Source organism: Myxocyprinus asiaticus, chromosome 35 (assembly GCF_019703515.2).
Source record: "Myxocyprinus asiaticus isolate MX2 ecotype Aquarium Trade chromosome 35, UBuf_Myxa_2, whole genome shotgun sequence".
Lineage (NCBI taxonomy): Eukaryota > Metazoa > Chordata > Actinopteri > Cypriniformes > Catostomidae > Myxocyprinus > Myxocyprinus asiaticus.
Genome location: NC_059378.1, coordinates 42,731,878 through 42,754,270, shown reverse-complemented (window position 1 = coordinate 42,754,270; position 22,393 = coordinate 42,731,878). Strand labels below are relative to the sequence as shown.

General features: G+C 39.4%; 1 protein-coding gene across 2 annotated transcripts in view; it reads left to right on the top strand.

Annotated features, from left to right (window-relative positions):
- LOC127426470 (NACHT, LRR and PYD domains-containing protein 12-like) overlaps nt 1–17,394 on the top strand; it is a 29,575-nt gene extending 12,181 nt beyond the window's left edge. For both annotated transcript variants that reach the window (XM_051673309.1, XM_051673310.1), the window contains exons 6-10: nt 3,118–4,903; nt 4,991–5,338; nt 13,166–13,309; nt 13,660–13,706; nt 15,861–17,394. In XM_051673309.1, coding sequence (XP_051529269.1) covers nt 3,118–4,903; nt 4,991–5,338; nt 13,166–13,309; nt 13,660–13,706; nt 15,861–16,390 — 2,855 coding nt within the window. In that variant the 3' untranslated portion in view covers nt 16,391–17,394. The remainder of the gene's footprint in view (nt 1–3,117; nt 4,904–4,990; nt 5,339–13,165; nt 13,310–13,659; nt 13,707–15,860) is intronic.
- The last annotated feature ends 4,999 nt before the right edge of the window (nt 17,395–22,393 follow it).

Here is a 22,393-nt window from a genome sequence, read left to right as displayed (position 1 = left end):
CCCTGACACACTCCAAATCCACCTTAGTCACTAGTGGATTAGCAGATAATTCCCTCTCTGATGACTCCAAATAATCGATCTGTTTCTCCACATCCCCCACTCTTGTAACCACCTCAGAGAATTTCATGGCAGTGATCAATCGACGTATCACAGCAAGATCCTCCAAGTCAGCAATGCCAACATGTTCAACAATTTTCGCCGAATTTCCCTCACTTCTCCGGCCAAATTGCTTGGGGCCTCCGGGGGGGGGGGTTCAGCTTGAGCACATAAGAGTCTTTTAATGTCTCCAGAGTCTGAGGATTTTGAATTCTTTGACATATTGTCTTCCAAGAACAGTTATGGAACAGAATGTATCGATTCTCACCGGTTTATGACATTGCTAGTGTTAAAACTAGCAAAGTGCGCAGAGCCCGCCCTTCACATGTCCAAACTTCGCATGGCGCCACACGACTCTCCGGTTGTACCGCTCTTAAAATGTGCCGCACATCGCCGGTGTTGTGTGGAAACTAATCAATACGATTAAAGACAAAAGACCAACAATTAAAAATAGCACACATGGGTGCAAAAAGGTCCAGGACACCTTCAAAACAGCAAGACAGCGCAGCTGAATGAAACACATTGGGGGTCTCCTTTTTAGAGTCATGACTTGACATTGCATCTTTTAAAAGCGGCGCGAGATGTATGATAAACCATGCACGTTTATTTAGAAAAACATTTAAAGCCTCATGAAGGTGTCCTATGTCCAATTTGGATGAATCTCCCATGACAGGCCCATCTCCCTCCACTTCACCTGTGTGACAGGCTGAGCACCAGTAGGCGTTGCCAAGGCTGCAATGACAAAAAATAGGCGTGGATGTCCTGCTGAAGAGGCAGTCATTTGCAGATGTATTTGGTCCTTGTGACATCACAAATTCTACAAATTCCAAATGAGCTGTTTTTGTAGCTTGGTTTAAATAAATGCTCTTTTTCTATTGAGGAAGTTTTCTAAAAATTACAGTAAGTTTTATAGTACAATGACGTCTTATGTCAAAAGATCACAGAAAATTTTATTCCTCATGGCATGTGTCCTTTAAAGTTGAAGCCTGTCATTTCTGCGGCACTAGTGTCATAAAATAGATTTGCAAACATAAACATTGCTTTATCTCCTTGGGGCCTGGGTATCTCAGCAAAACGCTTACTACCACACCTGGAGTCGCAAGTTTGAATCCAAGGCATGCTGAGTGACTCCAGTCAGGCCTCCTAAGCAACCAATTGGCCCGGTTGCTAGGGTGGGTAGAGCCTCCTCGTGGTCGCCGTAATGTGGTTCTCGATCTCGGTGGGGCGCACAATGAGTTGTGTGTGGATGCCAGAGAATAGCGTGGGCCTCCGCGCTACGTCTCCGTGGTAATGTGCTCAACAAGCCACGTGATAAGATGCGTGGATTGACCGTCTCAGACACTGAGGCAACTGAGATTCGTCCTCCGCCACCACGAGGACTTAGAAAGCATTGGGAATTGGGCATTCCGAATTGGGGAGAAAAGGGGAGGAAAAAAAATAAAAAGCAATCCCTGTTGATCAAACAAACTTGTAGGCCTTTCCCAAACTGACACCATTGAAGTCGATGTTACTGTGTCGAGCTGTACAGCCATTCAAAACAAATATTTATAGCGTCTAAAGATGTCATATGAAAACATCAAGAAAACGCAAACCACTTATCAGTGGATTAAGGCTTATAACAACTTTAAGGAAGATTTATTCTGTAGTAGCTAGCCTTGCCTAGTATATGCTTTTTACTATACATAAATACATAAGGATATCCTCCGATTGGATTTAAGGGTAAAGTTTAACCCTCAGTTAGCCGTTAAAATAATTTACCATGTTAACCATAGTTTCCATTAAAATACCCCAGTTATTACAGTTATTGTCACTACCGTGAAGTTATAATACTTAAATATGGGAGCTCCTTCAAACAGTGTAAAGTTTCATAATATTTCACCATGCTGTCTTGCCATGAACTGTGTGGGAACTAGATTATGTTTGATGCACAGGGCTGTTTCGACATGACGACAATGCGTAATTGACGAAGACACGCCCATCTTGGCCATTTCTACAGACATTGCTTATCCTGTGTGTATTGACAGTAAAGGCCCAGGTATACTTCGTTTTTGCCATTCCAGATCAGCTCATGCCTGGTGTACCACGTTGCCTTTGTGAGTATACTCTTCTGACCATGAGCAAATATTAACGCGTTTGACGCATGCCCACTACAACTTTGTGATACTCTTTTAGTACAGTGAATAGCAGGCGCATGCATCAGCAACGCACACAGCTGAGTACCATGTGCGTGGGTCAAGAAACTCTAGGCGGCGCGCAGTCAAGCTGTGCTGATCACGCAATTTGCATCAAACATACTGTGCACGAAGAGATCTGCAATGTGGACACCCGAAGTATACTTTGGCTTTAAGCATTACAGACCTCCGCGGAAAACAATTTCTTAACATATGTCTGGAAAACCAATCCCGTCAAAATTAGTGATGGACATTTGAGGAATTTTAATAGTACAGAACTGTTAAGCAGAAGGTTGCCGGTTCGATCCACACAGCCACCACCATTGTGTCCTTGAGCTCCTGGTTGCTCTGGGGGATTGTCTCTGTAATAAGTGCCCTGTTAATCGCTTTGGATAAAAGCGTCTGCCAAATGCATAAATGTAAACTTTTATTAAAAATTAAATGAACTGTAAGCATAAATAAAAATGGAAAACAAAAACGATTTTAAAATGACAGCAAAAGTGTTTGCTATTAAACAGAGCTTAGAAACAAAGAAACCAATACTGACAGCATTAGGGTAACATGCATACATAAACTCTGAGTCTACATAAAGGGTAACACATTTTTATCATTTCACACGTTATTATTCAGAAAAAAGTTTACTTGTGCACATCCCTAGTCCGAATAGGTCCAAAGAGACTGTTTACAGTTTTCAAGGAGATCAACCAATGAATTGCTGACTTAAAGTTGTCTCTGCAGAATAAGCTGGGAGAGGAATTATTTTAACATCAAATAAGTTACTCTAACTATGTGTTAATTTTTTTTCCATATCCAGCTATAGTATAATTATGACTCTCCAAATTTGTCCTAGAAATTCTTCAGAACATAAAGAATAAGATAAAGTCAAGAATGCTGAAAGATTCTGAGAGGATTTTGGAAGGAAGCACATCAAAGTCAGCCTCTCTAAACAAGATCTACACACAACTGTTCATCATCAGTGATGAGTCAGACCCCATCAATAAAGAGCATGAGATCTGGCAGATTGAGACATCACACGATTTAAACACCTCCATGATGCCGGTCATAAACTACAATGAAATCCTTCAGCCACCCATGGATGAGAGTAGAACAATGAAGACCATTTTAACGAAAGGAATTGCTGGAATTGGGAAAACGGTCACAGTACAGAAGTTTATCCTTGACTGGGCAAGTGGAGAAGCTAATAAAGATATAGACTTTGTGCTCCTGTTCCCATTCCGAGACCTGAACTTGCTTGTGTATGAAAAAAGTCTTTTTGACCTGGTTTGTAATTTTAACCCTGAGTTTAAAGAGGCAACTGATATTCCTGAATGGATCTTTGATAGGAAAGTTCTCTTCATCTTTGATGGTCTTGATGAGTACAAAAACCCTTTGAACTTTCAAAACACCTTTCTGTCAAATGTGACTCAAAAAGCCACCGTGGATATCCTTCTAACAAACCTTCTCAGAGGTAAACTGCTGCCCTCTGCTCACCTGTGGATCACCAGCCGACCTGTAGCAGCTGGACAGCTACCAAATGAGATCTTCAAACAGGGATATATTACACAGATCAGAGGATTCAATAATGAGCAGAAGGAGGAATACTTCAAGAGGCGATTTGAGGATCCAAAACAAACCCAAGAGGTCATCTCTCACATAAAGTCTCATAGGAGCCTGTGGATATCGTGCCATATACCTCTCTTTTGTTGGATTTCATCTGTGGTTCTCGGAGACGTAATTGAAGGACAAAACAATGATAGGATTAAGAACATTCCGTCAAGTCTAACGGAAATGTATATCCACTATCTGCTCAATCAAACAAGATTAAGCCACAGGAAATATGGAGGGAATGAGCTGGCATTCCCAGAAGTTCTTAAGAATCACAAAAACCTTATTTTGAAATTGGCAGTGCTGGCGTATTGGCAGCTGAAAGCACAGAATGTCGTCTTCAATGAAAAAGACTTGGAGGAGTATGAGATCACTGTTGATGAAGCTTCTCAATATCCTGGTGTCATTACCTGTGTCTCAAAGTGCGAATTTGGATATTTCCAGACCAAACTGTTCAGCTTCATCCATCTCAGTGTACAAGAATTTTTTGCAGCCCTGTTTGCCTTTCACAAATTTCTGTCAGAAAAGCAAGATTCCCTGGAATGCATTAAAGCAAAAAAGGGGCAGAGGGATTTGTCTAATTTTTTCAAAGGTGTGATTAATGAGGCCTTGCAAAGCAAAAGTGGACACTTGGATCTTTTTAACTGTTTTCTGTTTGGAATTTCTTGTGATTCCAGCATAAAGATACTTGAAGGACTTCTGCCTCAATCTCGAGGCAGTAGTTTAGATGGTCACAAAAAGGTGAAAATGTACATTAAATCTTTGAAGAGGAAAGGTCTGTCTGCTGAGAGATGCATCAGTCTTGTTCGTTGTCTTGTGGAGCTCAAGGACATGTCTTTCAAGAAGGAGATGCAAGAGCTTGAACGCTCACGATCCAAAGAGCCCCTCACACTGTTTCAGTGCATGCTTCTGGCTTACCAGTTTGTTTGCTCAGATATGAACCATGATGAGTTTGATCTCAGGAAATACAATATGACTGTAGAAGGGTTTCGGAGATTTTCCCCAGCCATCACATGCTTCAAAAAGGCTCTGTAAGTATTACAAAAGTCTTAATAATGTATCATATGTAATATTCCTGGTCAAGCCTGTATGTAATAGTTTAAATGCAATGTTGACAGGCTCAAAGGCAGTGACATCACAGAGGAGCATTGTGATATTATGACCTTTTGCCTGAAGTCACCGAACTCTCAACTGACTCATCTTGATCTGAGTCACAATGGTCTAGGACTGTCTGGACTGGAGAAGCTTTTCAAGGCATTCTGTGATCCCAACTGCCAAATCCAGACACTTAACCTCAGCCACAATAACCTCCAAACTCAGGACGTGAAAGTCATCGGAGATATGCTCTCAGGACCAAATATAAGCCTCAGAATCTTGGACCTCAGTGACAATGATCTGGACGATCCAGGAGCTGAAATTCTATCTTATGGACTGCAGAGCACGAACTGTCATCTTGAAATTCTCAGGTGAAGACTTAAAGATAAATTAATCACAAATTAATTAAATGCAAAAGCTGTGGTCCAAGTAGATGGGTAAAGGGGAGAAAATGATCACAATTGTCAAATTTGGCAGAACAGATGTTATAGACAGGGCTTGAGTTAAGTGGGAATGCAAGAGGATTCCATCCCCCTTGTTGAAAGAAATGGCAAAAACCATCCCCCTTGTAAACCCATCATTCCACCTCACCATCCCCTTTAGATCAATTATTTCATGTATTACTTGTAATCATGCAAGTCAAATATTTAAATTATGTATGATAAATAACAGACTTTATTAAAAATGGCAATTAGCCGATCAGAATTAGATTTTGACATATTTGGGGTTGCCAGAGATCAAGAGAGGCAATCCCTCAATTAGATTTTACACTTCCACGGTATGGAAATTTCTGCTAGTGTGACGCTTTAGTTGCGCAATCTGGTAACCATGAACATGTGACTCTCCGCTGCACAAAAGCACCGGTGTTCTGAAAACATCAGCATAAAGGTATGTTGGAGCTTAGTGATAGGTTGTCGTGTCCTTCCCAGTGTTCACGTGAAACTAATGTCACTGAACGTAATGCAAAGTTCAAAATTGGTAGAGAGAACAATTCAAGGACTTTTGACTATTTAAATATGAAGAGAACAGAAGATAAGATATTGCAGTTACAACATGTATAGTGGCAAAAAGTATGTGAACCCTTTGGAATTATCTTGTGTTCTGCATTTTATCTTCATCATTCACAAGTATAGACAAAAGCAATGTGCTTAAACTAAAAACACACATGAAAGATAATCTTTCATGTCTTTATTGAACACATCCCATTAAACTTTCACAGTGCTGTGAAAGAAGTAAGTGAACACTTGGATTGATCCTCCTTTGGCTGCAGTAACTTCAACGAAGCCTTTCCTGTAGCTGCGGATTAGACCTGAAAAATTTTCAAATAAATTTTGGACCATTCTTCCTTACAGAACTGCTTCAGCTCAGACATATTCTTAGGATGTCTGGTGTGAACGACTCTCTTGAGGTCATTTCACAGCATCTCTATTGGGTTAAGGTCTGGACTCTGACTGGGACACTCCAAAAGATGGATTTTCTTTTTTTGAAGTCATTCTGTAGTGGATTTACTTCAATGTTTAGGGTCATTGTCCTGCTGCATCACCCAACTTCTAATGAGCTTCAGCTGTCACACAGCCACCCTGACATCCTGTAGGATATCTTGATAAACTTGGGAATTCATTTTTCCCTCGATGATGGCAAACGGTCCAGGCCCTGAAGTAGCAAAGCAGCCTCAAATCATGATGCTCCCTCCACCGTACTTCACCACTGGAATGATGTATTCATGTTGGAATATAATGCCCTTTTTACACCATACATAGTATTGCAAACAATTCAACCGTAGTTTCATCAGTCCACAAAACATTTTCCCAGTAGTGTTGTGGAGTGTCAAGGTGGTCTTTGGCAAACTTCAGGTGCACAGAAATGTTTTTGTTGGAAAGCAGCGGCTTCCTTCATGGTGTCCTTTCATGGACACCATACCTGTTTAATGTTTTCCGTATAGTAGACTCATGAACAGAGATGTTAACCAGTTCCAATGATTCCTTCAAGTCTTTATCTGTCACTCTAGGGTTTTCGGTGTGTCCTTTGAGTCATCTTGGCTGGACGGCCACTTCTAGTGAGAGTACCCACAGTACTAAATCTTCATTTATAGACGGTTTGTCTAACTGTGGACAGATGAATATCTAATCTCTTCGAGGTAACTTTATAACCCTTTCCAGCTTTATGCACAGCAATGATTCTTGATCGTAGGTTTCTGAGATCTCTCTTTTGCAAGGTATGGTCCAAATCAGCAGATGCTTATTGTGAATAGCAAACTCAATGTTAAAGTGCTTTTTGTAAGTCAGAGTATCTCCAACCCACACTTTCAATCTCATTTCTCATTAATTGGATGTCAGGTTTGCCAACTGCACTGATTAGTTTTTGCTGACATAATTAGCTTAGGGGTTCACATACCTTTTCCAACCTACACTGTGAATGTTTGAATTATGTTTTCAATATGTGCAAGAATACAGCAGGGCTGTACAGTGCGACGAAAATATCGGCCTGTGCGATGAATGAATTTATCACAGTAGCACCCATGCGAGACAATTTTGCATATGTGTGAGACAGCCGCTTGTTTGTGTGAAGTGAGTTTGTTGTTTGCTTGTTTGTGTGTGAAGTTTATCGATGGCACATCACTATTTTACTTGGTAGTTGTAGTCTATTGTGCGATTTAAAAATCATGTCCCGGCTGTGTAGAGTCCATACATCCAACATCAATTCCCACAATTCCTAGGGAACAATCCCATAATTCCTATGCAGCTGCCTCTATGCCATTCTCCATGCCATAGATTAGAGTAGACAATCTTTATGTATTGGGTAATAGCATTTTAAAAAGGGATCACATAAACACAGCACTTCCCAACATCACTTTCTTTTCAGAGATTTCTTAAATTTTTGGATTTTGTGTGCCTTGTATGGAACATTAATGTCCCTTGCCAGTCACATGCTGGTTTAAGTGATGAAATGCACTACTTGTGGTTGTTTTCAGAGATGGTAACAGACGTTTTATACTTGTGCTACAAATGTGTGGCCTGTGTTACAAAACTTTCAACCTCTGTAGCACCAGTGCTATGTGCAAAAAAAGTTAACGTACAGCCATATAGGGAGTGTGTTGATGGAACACCCTCTCCAAGCCTCCTGTTAAAGTGCTAGAGGGTTCAGCTGAACCTGTTCCATAGATGGAGGTCTGGCGCCATCTGGTGGACAGAGAAAATGTATTGCTGTTTTGTTGTTTATTTGCCTTGAACACAGAAGCTAAAGTGCTTTGTGACAATACATTACCAAACGTTAGATTCCTGTCTGAATACAGGAACATTTGTGATATATCCTTAACAGAAATTTGGCTTAAAGACCATGATTTAGACAAGGACCTCGAAATCGAGGGTTTTGGAGTTCCACTGTGGTTGGATAGATTTATAATTAATAATTATATTTATTTATCACACATATACATTTGCATATATACAGTGAAATTCTTTTTTTCACATATCCCAGCTAAGCTGGGGTCAGAGTGCAGGGTCAGCCATGATACAGTGCCCCTGGAGCAGATAGGGTCAAGGGCCTTGCTCAAGGGCCCAACAGTGGCATCTTGGCGGTGCTGAGGCTTGAACCCCCGACCTTCTGATCAGTAACCCAGAGCCTTAACCACTGAGCCACCACTGCATAGAGAAACTGTCTAGTCTTGATATTGAATTGATGTCAGTTTCACTTCATCCCCTCTACCTGCCTCGTGTGTTTCCCCAAATCTTTATTACAGTTGTTTACATTCGCCCGAGGACCAGTGTGAACAATGCATCAGACATTATATGCAGAACAGTGCACCGGCTGCAGAGTATTTCACCTGATGCACCAAATTTTGTGATTGGAGATTTCAGTCATTGTAAGATGGGACAAGACTTCAGCCACCTTTATCAATATGTGAACTGTCCAATAAGAAGCGGGAAGTATTTAAACCTCTGTTATGGGTCTATTAAAGGGGCGTACAAGTCTATTTTAAGAGCCCTTCTTGGTATGTCATCATTGTGTTGTCTATCTGGCTCCTGCTTACAGACCTGCATTGATCAGGGGAACAACAGAGAAAAGACTGATTCCTGTGTGGTCTGATGATTTTATTTAAAGCCTGAAGGGATGTTATGAATGTACTGATAGGTGTCTGTTTCAGAATGTTTGTAAAGATTTAGATGATCTTACAGAGATAGTGTCTGCTTGTATCACATTTTGTGAAGAATCAGTTATTCCACAGAAGATCACTAAATATATTATTAATTTAAGGAATATTAAGGGGAATATGCGAGAGAAGCCAAATTGTGTTAAGTCGCGTCTAGCTTGGGATGGAGTGATTGGACTACAATAACAGGCGAGAATTATTGGATTAGGAGGAAAATCATGTTCCGAGTAGGGCTGGGCGATACATCGAATACCCACGATATAATCGCGATGATTTTGCTGACGATATAAAATTCAACAATATCGCGATGATTTTAATGAGCCTTTTATTTGGCCATTAAGTTTCACAGAGTGCATCAGTAGACTAATTTCACGATCCGTCAGAGCTGTATAATTAATCAAAATAACATCAAAATGGAGATATGATCATATATGATTATTTAACTGCCAATGGCTGCGATTAAAGACAGATAAACATGGTCTGTGTGCACGCGTGGGGGCTCGTGTTTTTAGCGCAGTTCACCTGCATTGTGAAGTACTACAGGTTCAAACATTCGCACAATTCCAAACATCAGTAACCGCTATAAAGTTATTATACAAATCTACAAACGCAGAACAGTAAAGGAGAGTTTGACAGCAGTTCACAAGATGCGAAACTAATGATTGTCAAACATTGCACTTCCCTTTTCATAATAAAAGCTCCTGGTGAAGGTGAAATAAACACGACTGCAAACCCCAATTTGGGGTGAAGTAAATTGGACAGAAATATATTAATTTATCTTTAACACATCTTATTCTGAAAATAATAATAATTCAGTATTATAATAATAAACTTGACTGGGTTCCGCAGTAATAATTTAGTACGATGCAAATTTCATCAAGTCGTTTTTACACACCTTGTTCAGTTCAGTTTTAGTAAAAATATATGAAGGTAAATAAGATTTTTATTAAGCTTCCATATTTGATTGTATGTTAAATATAAGTATAAACTATTACCTTTTTATACACGATTCTCATGATTTAACTTCTGAACTTCCTGCTTATAATGAGAATTTGGGGATCTTAGATACTAATTTAAAGTTTCAAGTCAACACTGATGACGTTTATAAATGGTTTAGTCAATTTAAGATTAAGAAGAGCCCCGGCACTGATAATATTGGAGGTAGATTGCTGCGTAACTGTGCAGAGCAGCTCTCAAGCTCATTAGGGGCAGTGGTGGCTCAGCGGTTAAGGCTCTGGGTTACTGATCAGAAGGTTGGGGTTTCAAGCCCCAGCACCGCCAAGATGCCACTGTTGGGCCCTTGAGCAAGGCTCTTGACCCCATCTGCTCTAGGGGTGCTGTATCATGGCTGACCCTGCACTCTGTCCTAGCTGGGATATGTGAAAAAAAAATAATTTCACTGTATACGTGCAAATGTGTGATAGATAAATACAATTATTATAATTAATTATCAAACATTTTTTTCATTTATTTTTAATAAATGACTGATACTAAATCCCATGTCTTTGGACAAATTCAGTAGTTGTTCCAGTAGCTAAGAAAAGGTCTTCTCAGTCTTTTAATGACTACAGGCCAGTGGCACTCGCTTCATTAGTGATGAAGACCTTTGAAAAGAATAGTTGTGATTTTAGCCAAGACGCAATCGGCACTTGATTCCCTTCCGGTTTGCTCACAGGACTCGTAGAGGAGTGGAGGATGCAACTTGCACTCTGCTTAACCTATCCTGAGGCTCCTGGAGGGAACTAAAAATCATGCAAGATTGCTTTTTATTGATTTCTCCTCCACTTTTAATTGTATTCAGCCCCACATTTTAGCCAAAAATCGTGTTGACTATTTTCATTTGTATTTTTGAGTGTGTTGGCTGGTTGACTTAACATATCCCAAAGAGTTTGGGTTAATGGTGTACTGTCCAGCAAATTGTTGTGTTCTACCGGTTCCACACAAGGATGTGTTTTGTCCTCGCTTTTATTTTCCTTGTATACTAATGAGTCAGAGTAACCTTGATGGGAGATACATTGTTAAATATGCTGATGATTCAGTTATTGTATCTTTACTTAATGATTCAGACAGTAGCCATGGTCCCATGATAGATATGCTTACTCAAAGGTGTGATCATTCCTTCTTACATATAAACGTTCTTAAGACAAAAGATATGTCCATTGATATTTGTAGGAACTATTTACCCATTCTGCCTGTTTTCATTAAAGGACAATCTGTAGAGGTTAAGAAGTGTAAATATTTGGGAACTGTACTTGATGGCAAATTAACTTTTGAGGCTAATACCATTGTTATCTTAAGCTCTCTAGCGTCTGTATTACTTGAGGAAACTGTGCTGTTTTAACATAGATGTCTGTTTTATGAAAATGTTTAATTCTTGTTTAATTAAATTTGTTTTAACTTTCATTGATTTGCTGATATGGTAACCTTAAAGTTAGGAATAGGAGTAAATTGAGCACCATTGTTAAAATATACAGTTAGTTGGCTCTGAACTTAAGATTTATATGTGACTAAAGCGACTCGGAAGTCCAGGCTAGTCTTCTTTGACCCTAGTCATCCTTTGTCCAATGAGTTTTGGTTGGAGATACAAACTTCCCCAGTGCAAGACCAATAGATACAAATACTCCTTCATTCCAGCTGTTACCACAGTTGTGATTTCATAAATGATTTATTGTAATTGTTTTTGTTATATGTGCCTGTGTGTATGTACTGCTGTCTACATAAATAAACAAAACAAAACAGCGGCGTAAGCTCGGGGGATTTCTGCATTCATAATTTCTCCCCTATGTGAGCAAGGATTGAGCTCTCTATTCAGCTGGCAGATTAGCAGAAAGGCACGGATCATAAGAAGACGCAGCCATGTGAAGCCTTCTTTCCAAGATCTTAGCCGGCATCACACTACAGTGTACGCAACCTTCCACGTCCACAAGAGTTGCCTGTGCATGCTTTACACCCATGCACACGATACACATCGAATGCAAATCTCTGCCCGAAATCATAAATCCACATGCACAGGCATGTGCGGGAAGAGTATCTTTCCCTTCCCAACGGCACCCTTGGATGCAGACTTGGTTGATTCAAAACTAGCTCACCTTAACACGTTAGCCATCTCTGGAGACAACACTAATGAAAGAGAAGTTAATTTGCTTAGTGAAAATCAGAGAAAATCCACAACAGATTTGACTGTGCTACAGTACATAAGACAACATTATCCTTAACGGCTCGTCTGTGAACTGTAAATAGTGCAGCCCTGGTGCTGAGGAATGGTCTTCATGGGGAAGAGAGCAAGAATACCATTTTAGGGCATCACAGCTGTTTAAATAAGAAGGGGGTGGGCTCCTTATTATAAGCTGTGATTGGTCTGCCCTTCGGACAGACGATGTAATTGGTGCTTCCCTTGTCTATCACGCCTGAGGCATTCCCATAGTGAGATACCGAGTGAATGTTTGAAAGGGAACCTTTTTCATGATCTTGACATCAGTTCTTTTTTTTATTATAAAATACTATAACAGTGGGTAACTGGTGCATATTATGACCCCGCATAGCATTAACGCTATGAGTCTTTGCTATTAATGCAGAATGTAAACATTACAAATTACACAGAATCTACTGCATACTGTATATAAACTTTCAATCATCATCATCGAGTGGTTACAAAAGTTACTTTTACTGTTCTCATGTGGATTCTATTCATAGAATGAGGCAAAAAGCAGATGATAGCTGTAGTGACATCTTTGTCTTTTCTTTATAATAAACCTAAATATAGCACACAGTAAAATGTATTGAAGATGAAGTGAATCTTTCTAATGATGTATACATTATTTAGGTTGTCATGAAAAAATAAGCATTGTATGGAAATAAAATGAAAATATTCCCCCCACCAACAATAAGTGTTTGACCCCACCATCCCACTTGAATGTTTTACAAATTGACCACTGGTTATAGATGTAGATCAGCTGTAAATAAGGTTACTAGAAAAGATGGTGTAAAAAAAAATATATATATATATATATCTAAACAAATATTTGAATTTTTTTTTTTTTCTTTACAGACTTTCAGGCTGTCAAATTAAAGAAAAAGGATTTAATCAGTTGGTATCCTCTCTTCAAACCAATTCTTCATGTCTGAGAGAGCTGGACCTGCGTTATAATAACCTTGGAGACTTCGGACAGGAAAGTCTTCTACCCTCAGTGAGGTACTGTCGCTTGCATGTCGTGCTTTTTTGTTTTTTTACAGCATTTTGAAGGTTGGTATGAACATCCACTGCATCCCACAAGACTGATAGTGAGGGTTCGTCTTAGTAACTAGTACATTGTAGATGGAAGTCAGTGAGAGGTCTTGTCACGTTCACAAACAGCATCTAGCCCAACGAGTTCAGTGTTTTCAGTCAAGTTTTTTTTTAAAAACTGGACCTTTGTTGTATATATGCATTCTGTAATGAGAGAATATCATCTACAAATGTATTAAAACATAATTATATTCTTAATATAGTTCTCTAACTACAGTAGAAACCCCACATCTAATTAACAAAACTTTTGTCTACAGAATTTCTAAAGGAGGACTTTGCAGTGACAAACCAGGATTGTACAAATGTGAGTTTACAAATGTACATGTGTGTGTGCAGCATGAGAACTGTTGCTTTGGGGTCAAAGTGCTTCAAGTCATTCTGTAGTAGATGTACTTTTGGCAGCAATGACAGCTGCGAGTCTGTCTGTGTGGACTGGTCTCTATCAGCATTGCTCATCTAGCCACTGTGTTTTTCCCCATTCTTCTCAAAGCTGCTCTGTCTCAGTCTGTTGCATGGAGATCAGGAGTGGATGGCCTTTATCAACTCCAAGTCACTCCTCTGTAGCTTTGGCTGTATGCTTGAATGTTGTCTTACTGGAAAACAAAACTTCTCCCAAGGCACAGGTGTCATGCAGACTCCAGGATTTCCCTATTTCCCTAACTGTTGTTGTATTCATTCTCAGATAGTGATCATTTTCCAATCTCAGACAGTGCAGCTTTAACTCCTTCACAGTTGTCAATAGTCATGTTTCCATCCAAGTTATAAATGTAATTTATGGGAAAAATCAGAATAATACAAAAACAATTTGCTAGTAAAGCATTGTTTCCATCCCATGTGTTCAAGAGAACAAAACTGCCACTTCTGGGGAAATTGAAAATTAAAATCGAGGCCACCGTGGCTCTTGTTTAGTGTAATAAATTACTTAAGGTTTAGAGCGCTCAGACAAAATGTTCTAACGGACCTGATGTTTGCTTGTGATTGGCGACAGATGCTTATGTCTGTGAATGATAGCATTGTCCAGGCAGTTCTGGGATTTTATTTATTTATTTTTTTTCGATTTGGAATGCCCAATTCACACCACGGAGACTCACAGGATGTGGAGGCTAATGCTACTCTCCGAGAGCGAGAACCACTAATCACGACCACGAGGAGGTTACCCCATGTGACTCTACCCTCCCTAGCAACCAGGCCAATTTGGTTGCTTAGGAGACTTGGCTGGAGTCACTCAGAACGCCCTGGATATGAACTCACGACTCCAGGGGTGATAGTCAGCATCAATACTGAGCTGTGGTAAAAGACGTTGGCTACCACCCCTGGAGTTCACTAGTCACATGGGGTAACCTCCTCGTGGTCGCTATAATGTGGTTCGTTCTCGGTGGGGCGTGTGTTGAGTTGAGTTGAGTTGAGCGTTGATGGATGGCGTGAAGCCTCCACATGCGCTATGTCTCCGTGGCAATGCGCTCAACAAGCCACATGATAAGATGCGCTGGTTGGCGTTCTCAGACACGGAGGCAACTGGGATTCGTCCTCTGCCTCCCGGATTGAGGTGAATCACTACGTGACCGCAAGGACTTAAAAGCACATTGGGAATTAGGCATTCCATATTAGGGAGAAAAGGGGAAAAATAAGAAAAAATAAAAAATACTCGCTGAGCTACCCAGGCCCCAGTTCTGGGAGGTATTAATAGTAGCCAATCATTTTAATGACAGGCTTTTTGTCCAGCTTTTTACAATAACCAGAGCACCATTTCTGATTCTATTCCATGAGATTGGTCCACTGATTAGTCCAGTTATGAGTGAATTATGCAGTCACATGACTTGAGGCAAAGTCATGTGACTTCTGATTCGCATCTAGAAATGTATTCGGTAAATGTGTTTCCATCTTAGCTTATGCGCATGTCGTCATATAGCATAAAAAATGTATCATGCATTTGTGCATTTTGGGTTAGGTTAGGGTTAGGGTACATATTTCTAATGGTAAAACCATATATATTATATGCAGTCTATGTACTATTTGGAAGAAAACTATGTTTGTAATCTCTGGGATAGACGGTCCTTTTTTCCCAGTAAACTTAAGTATATTTGGGCAGTGGGGATTACGATGTTCTGTGCACTCCCATGACATCATCATAGGATTTTCTAATCCTATACTCACTGCATGATCCAACAGTTTATTTTGCATCATATTTTTCCTGCATATCATGCACCCCTACTGTACTTCAAGGAATATTCAATCATCTTGCATCCATCTTCTACATTGTGCATTTCAATTGCTTTTTCACTAAGTGCTTGGGGTGGGAGTGTCTTATGTTCTTCCACAACCCTGACTCGCCAGAAGTTGGATCTTTCAGATAGAGGTGTATTTATACTACAATCAGTTGAGATCCCTTTACTACACACAAGGGATGGGCACTATATTTTGAGCAGAAGTATTCTAATAAATGCTGTCTTTGGTTTAGATGCTGTCCCGCTCACCTTTGACCCTCAGACAGCTAATGAATTCCTCTACCTGTCCAATGACAACACTGTGGTGACTCGTCAGAGGAAGAAACGACAACCTCCTGTTCATGATGAGAGATTTGACCAGAGTAACCAGGTCTTGTGCAGCCAGCCACTGAAAGGATGCTGCTGCTTTACAATGGATGTAACTGGTACAGACGTGTATGTGGGCGTGGCCTGTAAGAGTATTGAGAGGAAGGGGCAGAGTAACCGGGTACTCCTGGGACACAATAACATGTCATGGAGTTTATGTTGCTCAAAAAATGAATGTGTGGCCTATCATAACCAAAGAACTGTATCACTTCCTCATGCAGAGCCCATCGGCAAACTCTGTGTATTCCTCGACCAGGAGGCTGGTACTCTTTCCTTCTATAGGTTGAGCCCAAAAAGAATCTTGTACACGTTTGATGCAAATTTACCAGAGAATCAAGACCTTTATGCTGCGTTCAGGATTCAGGAGCCAGATAGCTCTGTCATTTTGAACTGTTAGAGCATTGTTTGTTTGTTTGCATGTATTTTGTCCTGTAAGTCCTCAGTTGTACATATAAAAAAAAAAGACTGGATCAAATTAGGGTTGCGCGGTATACCAGTACTAACGAAATACCGCGATACCAAAAATGTAAAACTGTACAATATCATCTTGTTGTTAATTTCGGTACCATATTTAAGTATGCTGCCATTAACAAAATGTAATGTAACGACAGAAAAATATTACTACTGTATAAAAGTGTAATATTCAAAACAGTCGCAATAATATTCATAGTAACGATAATATAATATGAAATGGTTATATTATTAGTATTATTATCTGTAAGCAATATCACATAATCAAGTGCACTGAATATCAGCATGTTGTGATTCAGCCGTGGCAAGCTTTTGCCTCAGGTGATCAGATTGTTTTCATTAATAATGTAAAGCTGTGTTGTGCTTTTTTTTTTTTTTAAACAAAAAATAAAGATATATATAGACAGACAGATAGATGAAAAGTATTATATTTTCATTAGATTAAAGCAGTACAGTATGTATTTGATTAAACACTATTTGATCATAATATGTAATTAAAACATTTAACATGAAATCCAGAACAATTAAAACAGAAAAGGCATAATTTGTATCTGTAAGACTTTATGCAGTTGTTTTAGACAAGTCATTTTCTGTGGGTATCAGGGCTGGTATCGTATCGGAGCAACCCTAGATCAAATGTAGTTTCAATTTATTGGACTGATCCTTTTATTTTATTTAAATTTTTTTTTTTTTTTTTTTTTTATATGCTCTCAAATGACCCTTGACCCTAATGTGAGGGCAAAGTCCTTTTTGTTCTTTTCTGGTACAGTGCAGTTTTATCTCATGTTTATGACTTATTCTTCAAAATAAACAAACAATCTCTGATATGATGTGTACAGTACATGATTCAGTGGTAATATTGTTCTAAAATTAAATTGACCAAACATCTCCACTCTTTGTGAAACCAGTTCTTTGGATCGCTCAAATATCTTGTGGCGTATAGTGTTCTTTAATCCACACATTTTAAATAATGACGGAAATTCACATGCTGGTAATATTTTATACTTTTTCAATGTGTGAAATGCCTTGGTCATTTAGTGTTTACCGTTTGACATTTAGTGGGTTTTATTTTCTCTGTGAAGGATCATTCGTTGAAATAATGTGAATCTTTGTTGTGTGTTGTGGAATTATTTCATCTTAAATCTGCACAGACAAAATAATTAAAAACAGTGAGTGACTGTTTCCAGTCTGTGGTGAGTATTCACTGAACATTATAATACTGACTCACTTTGAGTGTCAACATTCACAATTATAACGTGGGTGTTTACGGATTTGATTGTAACAGTGTTTATAAAAATGATTAACATTGGTGAGTCATACTGTACATTACACAACACCGCCATTACAAACCAAATTTGACCCAACCACAAATTCTGAAACCTTTATATTAAGACTCACGGTCATAACCTTGTAATCATAGTGGCGCTAATGCATTCTTCATATTTATACACTACCGGTCAAAAGTTTTGAAACACTTGACTGAAATGTTTCTCATGATCTTAAAAATCTTTTGATCTGAAGGCGTATGCTTAAATGTTTGAAATTAGTTTTGTACACAAAAATATAATTGTGCTCCATATTAATTTATTTCATTATAAAACTAACATTTAAGTTTTTGAAATGGATGACTTGGACCAAATAATAAAGAAAAGCAGCCAATAAGTGCCCAACATAGATGGGAACTCCTTCAATACTGTTTAAAAGCATCCCAGGGTGATACCTCAAGAAGTTGCTTGAGAAAATGTCAAGAGTTCATGTCTGCAAATTCTAGACAAAGGGTGACTACTTTGAAGATGCTCAAATATAACACAGTTTGGATTTATTTAGGATTTTGTTTAGTCACAACATAATCAGGGTTTCCGCGGGTCTTAAAAAGTCTTAATTCACCCTTCCGCAAAATAAGGCCTTAAAAAGGTCTTAAATCGGAGCAACAAGTCTTTAATTCATAATGTCATTGCATTAAATGCTGTATGAGTGATTGTTTTCTCGTTGTGTTTAAGTAGGGTGACCAGAAGTCCCGTTTTGAAGAGGTGTGTCCCGGTGTCCCGACAGTTCTCTAAACATTGTAATTATGTCCTGGTTTCAGCTGGCAGGCTCACTGATTTTTTTCTACTTACATTTGATGTGCTCATTTTCCTTCTCGCTATTGTCTTTGGTATCGTTTGCAGAGAAGAGAAGCAATTTCGAAGCGTTGCACGTTTATTTGACGATACTTTAATTCTAGTCTTTATGCAAATCTGCTAAAGTGTATCTGGATACCATGGCAATGACATCATACACTTGGCGCACACTCTGTCATCTTGTCGGTCAGCACAAGTAGAAATGCACCAATAAAAAATGTGTTTTCAACAACGAGCTGAAAGAAGCCGATCCATTTCTTCATGCCGCACATGAATATGTGAGCGAGTATTTTTCTGTAATGTTCATTTCCCCACGAGCATGGAGGTAAATCAATGTCACATTTAGACAGATACACTGCACTTTTTACGTAGTACAAGCACTTATATGTTCAATTGTGGGGGTTGTATTTTGAATTTTTGGTTACAATGTTGCGAATTGTTTTGAAGTCATTTCATAATTACACATGCAATATGACATCATATGGATAGAATAGGCTACATGGAATTTGTACATTTGAAAAAAGCTAAAATGTGGTTCAATCATGAAAAAAAGCTAAATCTAAAATCAAATATAAATTTTCACAAACTATATAGCCTATACAGTTAAGTGCAGAAGTTTGCATAACCCTTTTGTTTTTATAAGTTTCCACACCCCTTTCAGAATGTATATAAATAGCCTATAAGAGATTATATTTTTTATGTAGTACTGCCCTTCAAAAGCTACATAACACAAAATTGACTCTTATTTACACAAATCATCCTGTTCAAAAGTTTGCACGGCTTGGTTCTTATGTTGCCTTCTTGAGCATCAATAATTGTTTGCACCTTTTGTAATAGTTGTGTATTAGTAATCTGGACCTCATATATAGCCGCTGTTTGGAAGAACTCAAATGTGCAGAAGATGCAGAGAAACCAAATAATTTTACTAGTTTTTCTTAAGAAAAGTGGACATCTTCACTGTTCAGGACAAAGCAGGGACTCATGAACAATTATTACACAAACAGTCATTGATCATCGAGAAAGCAACACGCCATATTAGAAACCAAGGTAATGTAAACTTCTGAACAGGATCATGTGTGTAAATTCAGTTACTATTTTGTCTTGTGGAATATACGGTATGTGAGCATCTGTTATATCAAATAGCTTCTTCGGGGCAGTACTAAATAAAAATGCAATTTTTATGATCCCTCATTTAAAAAAATGTATTCATATTCAACTGTAGGTTATAACAGAATGGCACAATCATAAAACAAAACATGGCAACAAAGAAAAAAATGAAATGACCCCTGTTCAAAAGTCTGCATACCCTTAGTTCTTAATACTGTGTATTGCCCCCTTTAGCATCAATGACAGCGTGCAGTCTTTTGTAATAGTTGTCTATGAGGCCCCAAATTCTTGCAGGTGGTATAGCTGCCCATTCATCTTGGCAAAATGCCTCCAGGTCATGCAAAGTCTTTGGTCGTCTTGCATGAACCGCACGTTTGAGATCTCCCCAGAGTGGCTCGATGATATTAAGGTCAGGAGACTGTGATGGCCACTCCAGAACCTTCACCTTTTTCTGCTGTAACCACTGGAGGGTCAACTTGGCCTTGTGCTTAGGGTCATTGTCGTGCTGGAAAGTCCAAGAGCGTCCCATGCGCAACTTTCGTGCAGAAGAATGCAAATTGTCTGCCAGTATTTTCTGATAACATGCTGCATTCATCTTGCCATCAATTTTCACAAGATTCCCCGTGCCTTTAGAGCTCACACACCCCCAAAACATCAGTGAGCCACCACCATGCTTCACAGTGGGGATGGTATTCTTTTCACTATAGGCCTTGTTGACCCCTCTCCAAACATAGCGCTTATGGTTGTGACCATAAAGCTCTATTTTGGTCTTGTCACTCCAAATTACAGTGTGCCAGAAGCTGTGAGGCGTGTCAAGGTGTTGTCGGGCATATTGTAACCGGGCTTTTTTGTGGCATTGGTGCAGTAAAGGCTTCTTTCTGGCAACTCGACCATGCAGCTCATTTTTGTTCAAGTATCATCGTATTGTGCTCCTTGAAACAACCACACCGTCTTTTTCCAGAGCAGCCTGTATTTCTCCTGAGGTTACCTGTGGGTTTTTCTTTGTATCCTGAACAATTCTTCTGGCAGTTGTGGCTGAAATCTTTCTTGGTCTACCTGACCTTGGCTTGGTATCAAGAGATCCCCGAATTTTCCACTTCTTAATAAGTGATTGAACAGTACTGACTGGCATTTTCAAGGCCACAGGTGTGGGAAATTAACCTTTAATTGCCATTTAAGGCAAGGCAATTTATTTATAAAGCACAATTAAAAACAACAGTTAGTTCACCAATGTGCTGTACAATTCTTATAACATGTGCAAAAATCAAAACATACAGTACACACCAATATTATACAACACAGACGTCTAACTACTCAACATAAACAACAAGATTTCAACATGTAATTAAACGGGTTCGACAGAAAAAAGATGAGTTTTTAATAGAGATTTAAATGACACCAGTGTGGAGGCAATTCTAATGTGCAAAGACAAACTGTTCAATTTAAACCTGTGTGTCTGTAACAAACCAAACATTCAAGGGTGTGTAAACTTTTGATCAGGGCCATTTGTGTGATTTCTGTTATTATTATGATTTAAAAAGGAGCCAAACAACTATGTGATAATAAATGGCTTCATATGATCACTATCCTTAAATAAAAGACAGTTTTTTTGCATGATCAGTCATATTTTCAAAATCAGTGCCAACATTTCACAATTTCTGCCAGGGTATGCAAACTTTCGAGCACAACAATGTGTATATATATATGCACACACACTTATGAGCCAAAACATTATGACCACTCACAGGTGAAGTGAATAACGTTGATCATCATCTAACAAGGCCACAAGTCAACCTCTGGGTAGATTAGATGGTAAGAGAACAATCAGTTCTCGTAGTCAATGTGTTGAATGTAGGAGAAATGGGCAGGAGTAAAGACCCGAGCAACTTTGATAAGGGCCAAATTGTTATGGTCAGACAACTGGGTCAGAGCATGTCTGAAACGACTTGTGGGGGGTGCTCCCGGTCAGCAGTGAGGAATACCTACCGACAGTGGTCTGAGGAGGGACAAACCGTCAACAGGGTGTTGGACGCCCAAGGCTCATCAATGCACGAGGGCAATGAAGGCTATCCCATTTGGTCCAAACTGACAGAAGGTCTACTGTGGCATGAGTCACAGAAAATCTTGATGGTTATGGGAGGAATGTGTCACATCACACAGTGCATCACACCCTGCTGTGTAGATGCAGACCAGTCAGAGTGCCCATGATGACCCCTGTCCACCGTCAAAAGCACTGACAATGGTCACGCGAGTGTCGGAACTGGACCTTGGAGCAACGAAAGAAAGTCCTGTTTTCTTCTACATCACGTGGACGGTCATGTACGTGTGCTCTGTTTACCTCCGGAAGTCATGGCATCAGGATTCAATGTGGGAAGACGACAAGCCGGTGGAGGGAGTGTGATGCTCTGGGCAATGTTCTGCTGGGAAACCCATTCATGTGGACGTCAATTTGAAATGTACCACCTACCTAAACATCGTTGCAGACGCCCCTTCATGGCAATGGTATTCCCTGATGGCAGTGGACTCTTTCAGCAGGATAATGCACCCTGCCACACTGCACACATTGTTCAGGAATGGTTTGTGGAACATGATGAGGAGTTCAAGGTGTTGACTTCCAAATTCCCCAGATCTCAATCCGATTAAGCATCTGTGGGATGTGCTAGAACAACAAGTCTGATCCACAGCTGCTCCACCTCGCAACT